Source organism: Dicentrarchus labrax, unplaced genomic scaffold (assembly GCF_905237075.1).
Source record: "Dicentrarchus labrax unplaced genomic scaffold, dlabrax2021, whole genome shotgun sequence".
In the NCBI taxonomy this organism is placed as follows: domain Eukaryota; kingdom Metazoa; phylum Chordata; class Actinopteri; family Moronidae; genus Dicentrarchus; species Dicentrarchus labrax.
The window spans coordinates 12,020,539-12,033,889 of NW_026136701.1; the positions used below are offsets into that span (position 1 = coordinate 12,020,539).

Genomic DNA, 13,351 nt, shown 5'->3' on the forward strand with positions numbered 1-13,351 from the left:
TTGCATTTTGAGAATTTAACTAAATTGGTAACATAGATTAAGGCCTGCACCATAAACAATTATTCCCAATTTACAGTATAGTTATTTGCACAGTGTACCAGTACAGTATGTACGGATACATACATGTAGAAAGAACAGAATAGATAAATACCTACAGGGTAAATTAAAGTTCCCACAATGTTTATTTTATTATTATTTATTATTTATTCCCTAATTTCAGTTCTTGTTAACTTGTTCCTACATGTATGTACTGGTACGTGCTGTACTGGTTCACTGTAATATTTTATTATAAATTGGGAAAAATCTGAAGCACCAATTACTAATTACCGCCAATTCTTATCATGGCTGCTTCTTAGATGTGTTGAGTTAGATTAAATCATTTAGAAACCATCTTAATCAAAAATCACAGTATGAGATTTGGAGCATGGTTGAGGATATTTCAGTTCCTCCAGGAAGTTGTGATGTTGCGGTCGCAACAATTGACCCAAATTCAACCTGTGAAATCTTTGTTCAGTCACCGCAGCTTTTCTGTAAATTTGACCAATCATTGTAGTGTCCTGTGCAAAATGTTGAACCATACATCACCAAACTCGCTTCCTTGTTTCTAGTTGTGAAGATGCAGACCTAAAAACTTCTCCCATTTACCCTCTCTGTTAACTATTTTCCCCGCAATTTCATTGCAAAAAACAAACAAAACACGCAACATACATTTCAATTGTTTTGGAAAAGCTGCTGTGAAATTAAGCATTTTATAGACCACAACAATCCCAGAAAATGTCAGCAAAATTTACTGTGGGATGCCTATTATTAAGACTGCGGCATTGTGGGTTGAAAACATCAGGTTCTCTTCAAACATGGATGCAGGGAGATGATAGATAAAGAATGAAATCCAACTCATCAACCTTCCTCTTTCCCATGTGTCAGGGGTCCAGCAGGTTTACAGGTTTTTATGTACTGGCCCGTGGATGAAAGTGGTTTCCAAATGGCAGGCATCTCCGTTCAGTGTTTGTTGAAACTGTGTTAGAGGGTTGTTGATTTGATTCTGAGGCAATATGTGAGGCTGCGGTGGTCTTTAGTTTCATTCTATTTGGCCTGACTGTGTATGTGAGTGCTTTTGTATGCATGTGTGTGTCCAGAGATCTTTTAGGCCTTCACTCAGTTTATTTAAGTGTGGCTGCTTTAAATGTGAAAAGACACTTCTATTTAATTTATATATCTCAGATTTGCAGTTTGTCTGTTCTTGGCATTTATTGTCATGCATTTTGAAAATGTATATTAGCCAAATGAGATGGAAGGTAGAAATGTGTACAGATTGCTAGTGTTCACATCATTGGATAAATGAAGATGGTTGTCTAATTGTGTAGTTGTTTGAGTGTGCTGTGTGAGGGTTAAAAGTACAATGCACTGACAATATAGCACTTTATTTATTGATTTTGGGTGTAACTGCTTTGAACAGAGGACATTGGTCGAAGTGAGGCTACCATATTTGTTTGCCTTTTCAGCATCAAGTCGAGTATACTGTATCTGAGCTTTCAGAAAAAAAGGCAGTTTATTAGTTTTAATTATGACTTGGATAGTGACATAAATGACATTTACAAGTCAGAAACTGGTAATTATCTTATCTCTGTGTGACATGAACATAATATTGTTTTGAAAGCTCACACTCAGTGCTGAATGTTAGACCTTTCAAACAAGCACCTTCTGCTAATTGGTAAATAATTCAGTATAGCTCTCCAGTCTAACTGCCTTTGTAATAAAATTACTTTCATTAGTTTATCCATCCCTTACATACAGGGATCTCTGGTTATATTGTTTGTTGTGACAATAATGTTCTGTAGAGGGAAACTTTCAGCACTATGCGCTATTCTTTAAATGTGTTTCGTCACTGTGTGCAGAGGTTTGCTTACTGGCGTTAATAAGATTGAAGTGTAGACAGTGCTGGTACAGTGATAGAGAAAAACACCTGACAGATAGCTCAGACAGCTTAGAAGTGTTTGTTTTGCCTCCCTTGGCAAACCACAGAGAATCCATAAGAAGATTTTTACTTTGTTCGTCACTCTTGGCTTTGTCTTTTGCACTATCCTCTCTGTCTGCAATAATTGACTCCCCTTGTTCTTTCTTTGTTTTGTGCCCTCTGCAGGTTTGTTTTCTTGGGGAAGTTCATGGTTCACTGGTCCCTCGAGGGAAAACTCTACACCAGCCAGTGAAGAATCACCCACTCGTCTGGCATCGACTTTGGCCGCCTCCAGTAACTCTATGACTACAGAGAGCACCAAGAGCTGGGAGAATTCAGAGACACCTGCATCCACCACCGCCAGCTCTGCACCAGAAATCACCTCATCTGCAGGGGAAACCTGGGTCCGTGTTGAAACGGAGACCACAACCCAGCCAGGTGATAAGAGGGAGGAGACAGTGACCTCTAGAGCAGGTGGTAGAGGAGGTAGAGGGAGGGGGAAGAAGAACAGAGGGGAGGACAGGAGTAGAGGAGAAGACAAGGGCAGAGGAGAGGATAAGGGGAAAGGAGAAGAGGACGGTAGTGGAGAAATCACTGGCGCCGAAGCAAAAGGGGAAATTCAAGTTTCACGTCGACCCGTTGGAACAAGTAAACCAAGAGAAAGATCCAGAGAAAGATCTAGAGAGAGGGGTCACAGAAAGGGACAGTCCACCACTACCATGACTACCACAACCACTGCTAGTCCCCTGGAGCTCACAGCGATTACCACAACCGGGTCAGAAAGCGCTGACTTATCCACGTCTGTATCCCTGTCCACCTCACCAGTAGAAACCCCATTGCCATCAACCTCACCAGATCCATATCAGTCCCTCTCCTCATCACCATCACCATCACCATCACCATCACCATCCATCACAACTTCCTCCTCCCCATCTCTAGCCACTTCGCCATCCAATTCCCAAACCTTGTCCCTCTTACCCTCACCATCACCACAACCTTCCCATTCTCCATCTCAAACGGTTGGATCAGGAGACCTGGCTCCATCTCCTCACTCAGACAACCAGGACAGCTCCACTAACCCCTCAACATCGCTTAACTGGGTCCCAGTGGAGAAAGCAGTTCTTAACAGCTCTCTGGATTATCCTCCATTACTGCCGGGTCCCCCAGATGAGGAGGAGCCTGCATGGTCTCATGCTGTCGGCTCAGGGGCCCTGTTACCTGGCAACATGGAGGAGGAAAGCAACAGAGGAGGAGTCAACATCAGTAGCATAACTCTCAGCCCAAAAGGTTAGCATTGTATGTCTATTCTCCGGTGTTTTTTAATCCTGTTGGTAGGCTTTACTTTTAAATTTTTATATTATAAGTGGGCCCATATATCTGTATATTCATTGCAATTAGTCAACGTGTTTGATATTATTCCACAAAAACCACCAGGATGAATGAATTACAACGTGGGTCTTATTTTAGTTTTGAACATTATTCCCATTGGAAATAGTAAGATTCTACTCAATGAGTTAAATTCTGATGTTTTACCTCCAAATAAAGTGGTTCAGATATTCTGTGTAAACTATTGGCATCTTTATAACCAGTGACGAGCAGTAACACATTACTGAGTAAAGCCTTCCAGTAATGTGGTTACTTTTTTCCGTAATGAGTAATATAAGGGATACATTAAACTGTAGAAATGGTTTTCCCCTTAACTTTAAGTTGTATTTATATGTTGTGTCGTCTTGGCTTGCTTACGTTGTGAGGACTGGACGTCTGGAGTGCTGCATTTAGCTGTTGATGGTCAAAATAATTCCTAACCATAGGCTTGCTACTTGGTATTGGAAATACGATGAGAGAAATACGTTTATTCACTGTCTTGCTGCCCACTAAATATGTAGCTAAAGCCAGCAGCTTATTAGCTTAGCTTAGCAAGAAGACTGGAAATAGGGGGAAACAACTAGCTTGGCTCTGTGAGAAGATAACAAAATCTGCCCCTTGGAAGTTTCCTGTCCTCAACCTGATTCAGCTGCATATTGCTGCAAACCCTGTTTCAACTAAATCTGCCTAGCAGCACGCCTAAAGCTCAGTTGTATCTTCAAAACCTGCTGAGTAACATAAAGTAGAGTGATGAGTAATAATTATTTCTGTTGTTGAGTAGTTAGTGAAGTACTGTATGACTAATTAATTACATTTTTGAAGTAGCTTGTCCAACACTGTTTATAACCTGGTTGTTGAACTGTTCATAGTCAGACCTTCTGACTTTTCGTGTTTCTTGCTCAGTGCACTTAGTTCTGACAGCATGCATGTCTCAGGAACTCAGGAATTACTTTGGTAAGCACATTGTTATCATAAGCGGTAGAAATGAAGGCCGACGAAAATAACCATCCTTTAAGATTGCCTTTTCATTTCCTCCCCTGACCTCGCCATTGGCATATTTATTCAAGAAATTCAGTGTGTATTCCCCTGGCTGCATACCTTTTATTCCCACCAGAAGCAGAGACCACATTCCTGCCACCATACACAATCTGTTGATTAAGTCTGCAGCTCGGTCTATCAGTGAAGCTCCTGGCTGGCCACCTGGTTTACTACTTATTTTTCGCTTAATAATGAGAGCTCATGCAGGAAACATCCTATCAACCCGCATTTGAAGGCCCCACGGGCATCATGCTATCACACATTTCTATGGTGATTTATTTTGCTTCCTTTGAAAGAGACTCATGTCTGCTGCAGGCATGGCTGAGCTGCCTGCTTGGGGTGTGAGCAGTCTGCGGATGGAAAACAGCTGTAAAGTGTATCGACAAGAAGCCGAGGGCAACCTTCTGGGCTGCTGGTGTACAGTATGAGGGTTGATTGATTGACTGAGACCCTGGAGTCATGCAAGCAGAAGGCCATAAACACACAAACACAGTGATATCTTTGCTACACAAACAGAGGAGGTGGATGGATCCTCTTGCAGGAGATTCGACCAGAATAATGACTTTCAGCTTACATCTCTCTCATGTATACACTCTCTAATGCAGCTCCCTTGAGGTGGGGTTTCATGGCGGTGGTCAGTATTTTCTCTCCTGACTGGATCAAGGAGCACTTCATCAGTCAGTTCAATCAATGAGAGAGAAGAGAAAAAAAGAGACGCCTCTGGTTGGATTCAAGGTCCTTCAGTAGCAAAGCACTTTGTTCTCAAACATGAACACAAGGTGCACGAACACACAATGCCATCAACTTTCTTTCCATTGTCGGATCTTTTTAAACAGATTTTTATAGCACAATCTTTCTGTAACATTTAAAATGCAGCCACTTTCTTTGCTTCCACCTTTCTCTTTGTGCTATTCTGCCTTCACAGAAATGCCAATGCCGTCTGTGAGGTCTGAAGCGCTTATCTGAAAAATCATATTTCCAAAGTAAACCATATTTCCACCGTGTCTGTGGCTGTGATTACTCAGAGCAAAAGCTACATTTGATGCGTGGATTAATACTTTGAGGTACCCCAGCGTTGCTGCTGCAAAGTATTATCCCCTTCCTGTCCCATCTCTGTGAACTTATTAGTTGGATTTTGCTGTTCCCAGCATTGTTGTTGTTTGTGCCGGTGGTGTCAGTCGCTGTGCAGGGCGAGGGACAGTCCACTCTGTCAGCTCCTTCTACAGACTATTGATTTTTCTGCATCACTCGGTTTAATGAACGGCAATCGCAAAAGGTTTATCTTTAACACACACACGCACACACATGCTGTAGTAAATCTGCTTGTCATAACAGTTGATATTTGTCAAGGCGTGCCATGACCTTGACTGATGCAGAGGGTGCACTTCGGCCTGGACTGATGTACATTAAATGAAATGCATGGCTGGTTTTAGCACCTGACTTCAGCAGAATTCAAACAATGAGCAGAAGATTCGCTCGCAAAACTTAACATAAATCTATAGAGCTGATGCTATTGAGGAATCTTGCTCTGTACTGTTCCTGAGTCCTTGTGATTGAAAACCCTCAATCTTTTTTTCCCCTTTGTCCCTGAATGTTTATTTTGCCCAATGCAGCAGCGGCATGATGGTAATTCAGAGGATGTGAGCTTGAGATGTCTGCTTCTGGTTAGTTATTGGACAGGCTCAGCCTCAAGGCTAATCATAGACATGGTATTGATTTTCGTTCATTGCACCATGTAAACACAAACACACAAACGTATACACACACACACACACACAGTCAACCTCACACAACAACCCCCTCTTAAGCAGTACTGAGTGTCAGGGAGAGCTGGCAGAACAAAGACTCCCACAGCCGAGCTTCTGCGGCCAGGATGAACGAGTGGTGGTTTTCAAAGACCTTAAGTTGCTATAATGAGCGGCTCAGGGGAGAAACACGTGGTAGCGTGTCAATTGATATGGAAATTTCTAATTGTGGAAGGAGACCACACACACGCACACATTTAAGGGGTGAATAGCGGGGCCGAGGCACTCGGCGGGGGGTCTGCTCATTTCTGTTGAGGATGGCTAATGTCTGAAGTTCTCACGCTGCCCAGTACGCTCGGTGGAGTGAGCCAAGGCCTCGCTTTCCATATGGTAACCATGACAACTGTGACTGTGAGTGGATGGCGAGGTTGAGGCTCTCTGGCTTCTGATCCCTTTGAAAAGAGACAGAGTGTGAAATGGATATGCGTGTGTTGTAAATGCTGTTTTTTGGCTTAGCTGCAAATATAGAAAATTAAGGTGCCATATTTTTTTGAGTCATACATTGATTCTGTATTTTTCCAAAATCCAAGCAGGGGGTTAAGGAAGATTGTGTCTAAGCCATCCAACTTTAGATGATCACCATGGAAATTAATATTTTAAGCTCTATTCAGCCGGTAGATACACCTGTTTTATCCTCACCAAAATAAATCGCATTTACAAACAGAAAAAAACATTCTCCTTCAGAATATCACTAATGAACTCCTTTATTTTGAATCCCTAAATTCCCCCTCCACCCCCATCCGTCTGTCTCTTTCAGTCGAGGTGGAGCCCTGCGTGACAAACCCATGTCTGCATGGAGGAAAATGCCTTCCTCAGGGAACGGGCTACAGCTGCTACTGCCCACAAGGATACGCTGGAGAGAACTGTGAGATTGGTGAGTGATGCTTACACACACACACACACACACACACACACACACACACACACACACACACACACACACACACACACACACACACAAACACACACACATGCATTTATCTAAACAGTGGCATAATAAAGTCAGGCCTGCGTCAGTCTGTACATATTGACGTAAGGGTCTCCAATAGCCTATTGGCAGGTCAAGGGTCAAGCCGTCCGTCACATTGAGAGAGGAGGTTGAATAGAGGCTGGGGTCAGAGGTTAGGGTCAGACTGCCAGAGTACGGTGAGGGTGACGGTCCCTCAAGGTCCAACTATTGGTAGCTTTCACTGCCAAGGTTTTTTGTTCTCCCCTTGCAATTTAAATTCCTGGCTTAAAAAGCATCATGTAGCAAAGACAAAGATTTATTTACAGTCGCTTGAATTTTTAAGCCAAATTGATTTTCTTGTCCCTGAAAATACCTAAAGGTTTTGGAATCAACTCAACGCCTCTCATAGTTTCATTGTGGCTAAAAAAAAATAAAAAATCGTTTAATGGCGGAAATCCCAGATTCAGATCAGCACCGAAAACAAATCAATTGTTCCTCACCCGAAGGCCTTTCCATGCCCACCAAACTTCACAGAAATCCATTCATAGGATTTTATGATGTACTGCTGACAGAAAAGCTAACAGACGGAGAAACATAACCTCTATTTGCACGTATAAAGGTTCTGATCACTGTTAAGGTTATGGAGGGATAAGGTTAGGGCCAACTGGCTGCCATGTTGTACACAACCAATGAGCATGAGCTGTAGACAAAGAGGGACAGAATCTAAATTCAAAATCTTCCTGATCAATTGTTCTTTTTCTACATGTAATTTCCTCTCTTAGTCTTTATGCTGATTTCCCTTTTGTTGTTTCCTTTTTGTGTTTGTCTCTCACACGGTAAGTTCAGGTATAAATTACGCACAGAGGTGTGACTGTATTATGCTGGAATCAGGGAGCCAGATGTGATCCTGTCTCTTCAAGGCAAGAATAAACATCTGCAGACAAACAGCTGAAGCATTTATAATGCAGCTAGTTGTGGCTGGATTCAGATACATGCGGTACTGTGCTATCTCTGTAAACACATAAAAGCTGTAAAAACATTACATTTAAGTTTAACACAGAATCTCAACTACCTGCTGCAGTTTGACAGCTGATATAGGTATTCAATGTCATACCTGCCGACTCATGAGCCGCTTGCACTCCTTTTGTTTCGCATTTTCGGCTTTTATTGGATAGTATATATTGTAGAGCCAGACAGGAAATGAGCGGAGAGAGAGTGAGATGACATATAAAGGTCCAGAACCACAGTGTTTGTATGGTTTGCTACCAGTGCACCCAATGCACTCCATTTAAGTGGGTTTCCCTGTCCTTGCCGGCACATACTGTAACAAGTGGCGCACCAGCATGGCCAAATGAAATGCAGCCAGGGATTGCAGCAAAATCTACCACTCACAAAGCTCCAGCCAGGCTTTCATACCATTTCCACTGCAATTTCTTGCTTAAATCATTGGCCCTGACTTAAAGGCCCTACACAACCGTGACACATCCACTCGAGTGTTTTCACTTTCTGATTAGACCTCTTCTCAGCACTGTGCTTGATTGGACTTTTTCACAGAAGAAATTGTTAAAGTTATTAGTAACACCTGTGCTTTTCCTACTGTGACAATTTGAAATGTCTGCAGTAAAAAAAGGCCTTTTGTCCACTTCTCACTCTTCTGTTGCACCTGCAGTATAATGTTTGCTGACATGTATTCGGAGCATAGTTCATTTTTAAATCCCTTTTTAATTCTTCCAGTATATTGTGACTCAAATGAATCTGTCCACCCACATTAAGGTTCACAATGATATATATGGAACAATAGAAATGTGTAATTTTCCCACACTGTTTATACAGAGATAACAATCCTTTTAATATCTGTGTTTGTACCATTGCAGACAGTGTTGGAGCCCAATGAGCCTGGGTATTTAATTTGCTGGATTATCCAGTAGGAGAGATCACATACCTGTGATTATGTATACCATAACTGAAGGTTACCATACCTACCAGTTATTTTTTTGGCCTTTTATTGGTGTTATTGGATGGTAACAGCTGTAGATGGATAGGGAAGGTGATTAGAGAGAGGGGATGACATGCAGCAAAGGGCCACAGGTTGGATTTGAACCCAGGCTGCTGCAGCAACTCCGCACATGGGTCGCCAGTTCTACCGACTGAGCTAACCAGGCGCCCACCTACCTCCAACTTTAAATCCAAACTGTGCCCCTAATGCAGTGACACTGTTGAAGTGCAAGCTTTTGTCGTAGTCCCCTACATCCCAAAGCAGACACTTGCACAGAGGTACTGTGGCACTTTGACACGCAGGTATAAATCTGCCATAAGGGTCCTAATTTGTTCCTTAACATATGCTCAGCTCATTAGGTAGCCATTCCTCAAGGAAGTGATCTCTTTATGAATAAATGAACCACATACAGTCACATACTTATCTGTATTCACAGTCCCGTTAAGGCTGTGAACACCTTAATACTCACGGAGTGCCCAGCTTTGTCTCTTCAGTGTGACAGAAAGACGGACAGACGGACAATCAAACTGACAGCCAGCAGCTGATGCGTGGGTATGCTGGAAGGCTTTGTTATGGATTTGCAGAATTTGCAGTATTATCTCTCTGAGGAGCAGCTTCCCCTCTGCATTATGGATGAGAGGGACGAGGGGATCAAACTTTTTATATTGAACAACAAAGAGCTGGATTGTTTTTGGGAGAGGAAGTTGGTGGTGAGTGTTTAACTATGAACAAGCTCACCTAGAGGTCATTCAAGGTCACGCCAGTCATGTTTAGCCAAGGGGCTTTTCACATTTATATGACAATTTTTTGTTTCTATAATATATAAACGATTGAATTTCATGAATAGTCTGAGGCCTGAGTAACTATATGTTCCCCCAGAGGAGCAATTTTCTCCACTGTTTTGAAAATAAAACCTTCTCCACCACTTTTGCAAGAAATCCAGCGTCTGCACTTTTCAGCCGAACACACTAATACGTGATTTTAAGATGATTGTTCTCAATCTTAAACATTTGGAGATAATCTCACAATTTGAATCAAAGCGTTAGGCTGAGTTGCACCCACACAGTTTCATTTTAATCTTTCATAAATCTGAATTTGGTACAATTATGTTTAAAAAAACTAATCCTTGATTCATATGATCAAAGATTTAATCCTAAATCTGCCACAGTGTCAGTCTTCATATTGCAAAAGTAAGAAATTCCTAAATTTGGTTTTGTGGTTTGAACCAATGAACCGAGCTGTCAAGTTATTTCTTCAATAAGAAAAGTGGTGCTTGAAAAACTCTCAGGCTACCGGTGCTCTTAAATTCCTATTTGATCTTACAGACAAACATTGTTTGATTGATCCCAAATTCACGCCTGTTAGAAGACTAAGAAAGTGTACAAGAAAGCACATTAACATAAATCTCTGTTTTCAGTTCCTATATCTGTCCTCAAAAAAGAGCCTCATTTCCCTCTATTTATCTTTAAAGAGCTGCCATTTTCATAAACAGATAAACAGCCTCTGCTGTCGGATTAAAGTTAGATCAAACCTTAAATATTTTGATGTCACAGCAAAAACTGCAGTTAAGGCTGAGAAAATTGGATTTTAAAAAGAGATTCAAAAACAATCTTACTCAGTCTCAAACGGGTACCCCACAACTTGCTCTATTGATAAACCAAAGCTTAGACCAGATTAAAAATTAATTCTTGCTTTTGCTACCAACCCTCACTGTGTAGTGACAACAGTCTGAAGTCTTATATCAGGCTAAAAGGTCATTGTTGTTTGATCTGTCTGACACATTTAGCTCTTAACAACCACTGACCTTTTGCTTGGAACTGTTAAGATCACAGGAAATACTTTGTGGTAAATTTGAACCTATAAGTAGCATTTTTGCACTCTTACTGTGAGTTTTAATAGATTTCTGCAGTCCTGGGGTATATCTGTTATTCTAGGTCCAAAAAACCTCACAGTGGTGAAAGAAGATTACATGACCTCCACTTACAATGATAAAGTGATGCTTTATGGATCCCTGTAGAGAAGTTTTCCTTTTTCCTGCATTTGTTCTTCCCACAGAGAGGTTAGAGAGCACAGTTAGCACAGTAGCAGAGCAGCCTCAGAGCTGGTAGGGTATCTATTGTTGCTTAAGGCCTCTTCACAGGGTGGATAGCTGCCAAAATGGGGGCTTGAACCCAGATTCTCTGGTCAGGCTCAGCCTCTCTGCTGACTAGTCCATCAAATTTATGTCTGTACTTCAACTGCTAAAAAGAAAAAGCAATGCAACTTGCAACATGCCATTTCTCCCTCATGCATCCTTTTGTAAATGGAGACAATGGAAGAGAAACAAAAGGAGAGATTAGAGATACATTAATTCGACCCTAAGCTCTGTAAATACATAAAAAGGGTGTAATAACACTTAGAAGGCTTTTAGAGTGTCTTCCTCTGTGAGAGAATAAGGACAAATAAGGAATGTGAAGGGGATTAGACTCTCTGTATTCTCCACACACATCCTGTTTGTATTACTATACTGTACTCCCTAACATGGACAAATTTCACTGTCTAAACCAGGACTAATGACCAGCTCATTTTGTGTCAGTGCTTGAATGGCAGCAAACACCCACACAGTTTCTCTTTCTTTATGAACAACATCTCTTCAACAGAATACATCCTTTTCTTTTAATTTGAACCCTAATGAGATCTGCAACCCGCCTGCTCTTTCTTCTTTTTTTCTTCCTCACAGACGTAGATGACTGCCAGTCAGAGCCATGTGAAAATGGAGGCACTTGCATCGACAAGATTGATTCGTTCCTCTGCCTTTGCCTGCCCAGCTATGGAGGAGACACGTGCGAGAAAGGTGAGAGCAAGAGAGAAACTGCACACATACACATGGATGAAAAAGGGATTACTCCAAGCAATTTGAAGGGGAATTATCATGCTTTCCTTGTTCATATGAAATGATATTCAGCATATTGTTGTGGTGTTGCAGTGGTGAACTTGTTAAGATTACCAGCAGCAAAATGTTTGTGCTGGTGGAAATAATCCTGATCAGTGTGCAGCATCTCTTACAGCTATATGTCATGACACAACATCACAAAGACACTTTTCTCTGCAGCTATCAGGACAGTGTATCTGTGTGTGTCACAAGGCTGCAGGGTGACAGACTGAAACTCACAACACACAATGATATACACACTGCTTTCCGTGCATCAGTCAGTATTTGTACAGTTTTCAGTCAGCATCCTACATACATGCACACGTTCTCATATGTCTGTGTGGTAGATGAATAAAAACAGTGATAGTGTTACTGTGTAGATGATACTTTCATAGTTAGAGATTATTGCTGCATTAAGTATCATATTTTGTGTATGTGCCCATTGGAATTTACCTGTAAACAAACATAAGTTAATGTTAACATTCACTAAGCCATGAGGTATTCTTGAGGTTAAACAAAGGTGATGAATCTATTTCATTCCTGTCATTTTCGAGGCATTTTTTATATCCATCGTTGCTGGCTTGAAATGTTCTTCTTCCTTGCGTTCTGTCAATCAGTGACATAGTTTGTAAAACACACGACAGGAATGTGTATTGCAGGCTTGCATATGTGCATGTGCATTCGTAACAAGTTTAAAAAAAAAGAAACAGGCATCCACAAATAAAATCTTTGCTTGATAGCACTACTAGTGGTCAAAAACTCCACAGGGTACCTTTAAGTATAAGCGTTTGTTGATAATACTTTTTCACGTAGACATAGTAATTGTCACCAAGGTCAAACCGAATACGGATCTTAATGAAGCAAACAAGTATTTTTCCGAACAGCAGATAAAGAGTATGATTAAAAATAGGTAAATTAGGAAAAAAAGGGAAATAGGGAGCTAAAAAGGTAAGTATAAAATAAAAGTATAAAATATATTAAAAAGAAGAAGAAAGAAATCAAAATGTTTTTAAAGGTAATCGAACAGGCGTACAACAAGAATCAACCCACAAATATTAGTCCATAATACAACAAAAAGGAGTTCTCTATTCTCATGAGCATGAGGCAAAATTCGAGTGTGTCTGTGTGGTAGGTGGCACTAATCATCCCCCATACCACACACTGAAACCAACGTGCACACAAAAACTGATTCATCACCTCAATGGTTTCAGCCACCTCCAGCTCCAGATCTGTCCTCCTTGTGTGTGTATGTGTGTTTGTGTGTGTGTTTGTGTAGTAGTAGTAGTAGTAGTAGTAGTAATGAGAATTAATGAATATCTAACCTTTGCAGTTA

The 13,351-nt window shown here is 41.2% G+C and overlaps 1 protein-coding gene across 1 annotated transcript in view; it reads left to right on the forward strand.

The window, feature by feature from the left end:
* LOC127365909 (neurocan core protein-like) overlaps positions 1-13,351 on the forward strand; it is a 39,637-nt gene that overhangs the window by 21,192 nt on the left and 5,094 nt on the right. The window contains exons 12-14 of the mRNA XM_051404484.1: positions 2,141-3,241; positions 6,920-7,036; positions 11,827-11,940. Of these exons, the coding sequence (XP_051260444.1) occupies positions 2,141-3,241; positions 6,920-7,036; positions 11,827-11,940 (1,332 nt within the window). The remainder of the gene's footprint in view (positions 1-2,140; positions 3,242-6,919; positions 7,037-11,826; positions 11,941-13,351) is intronic.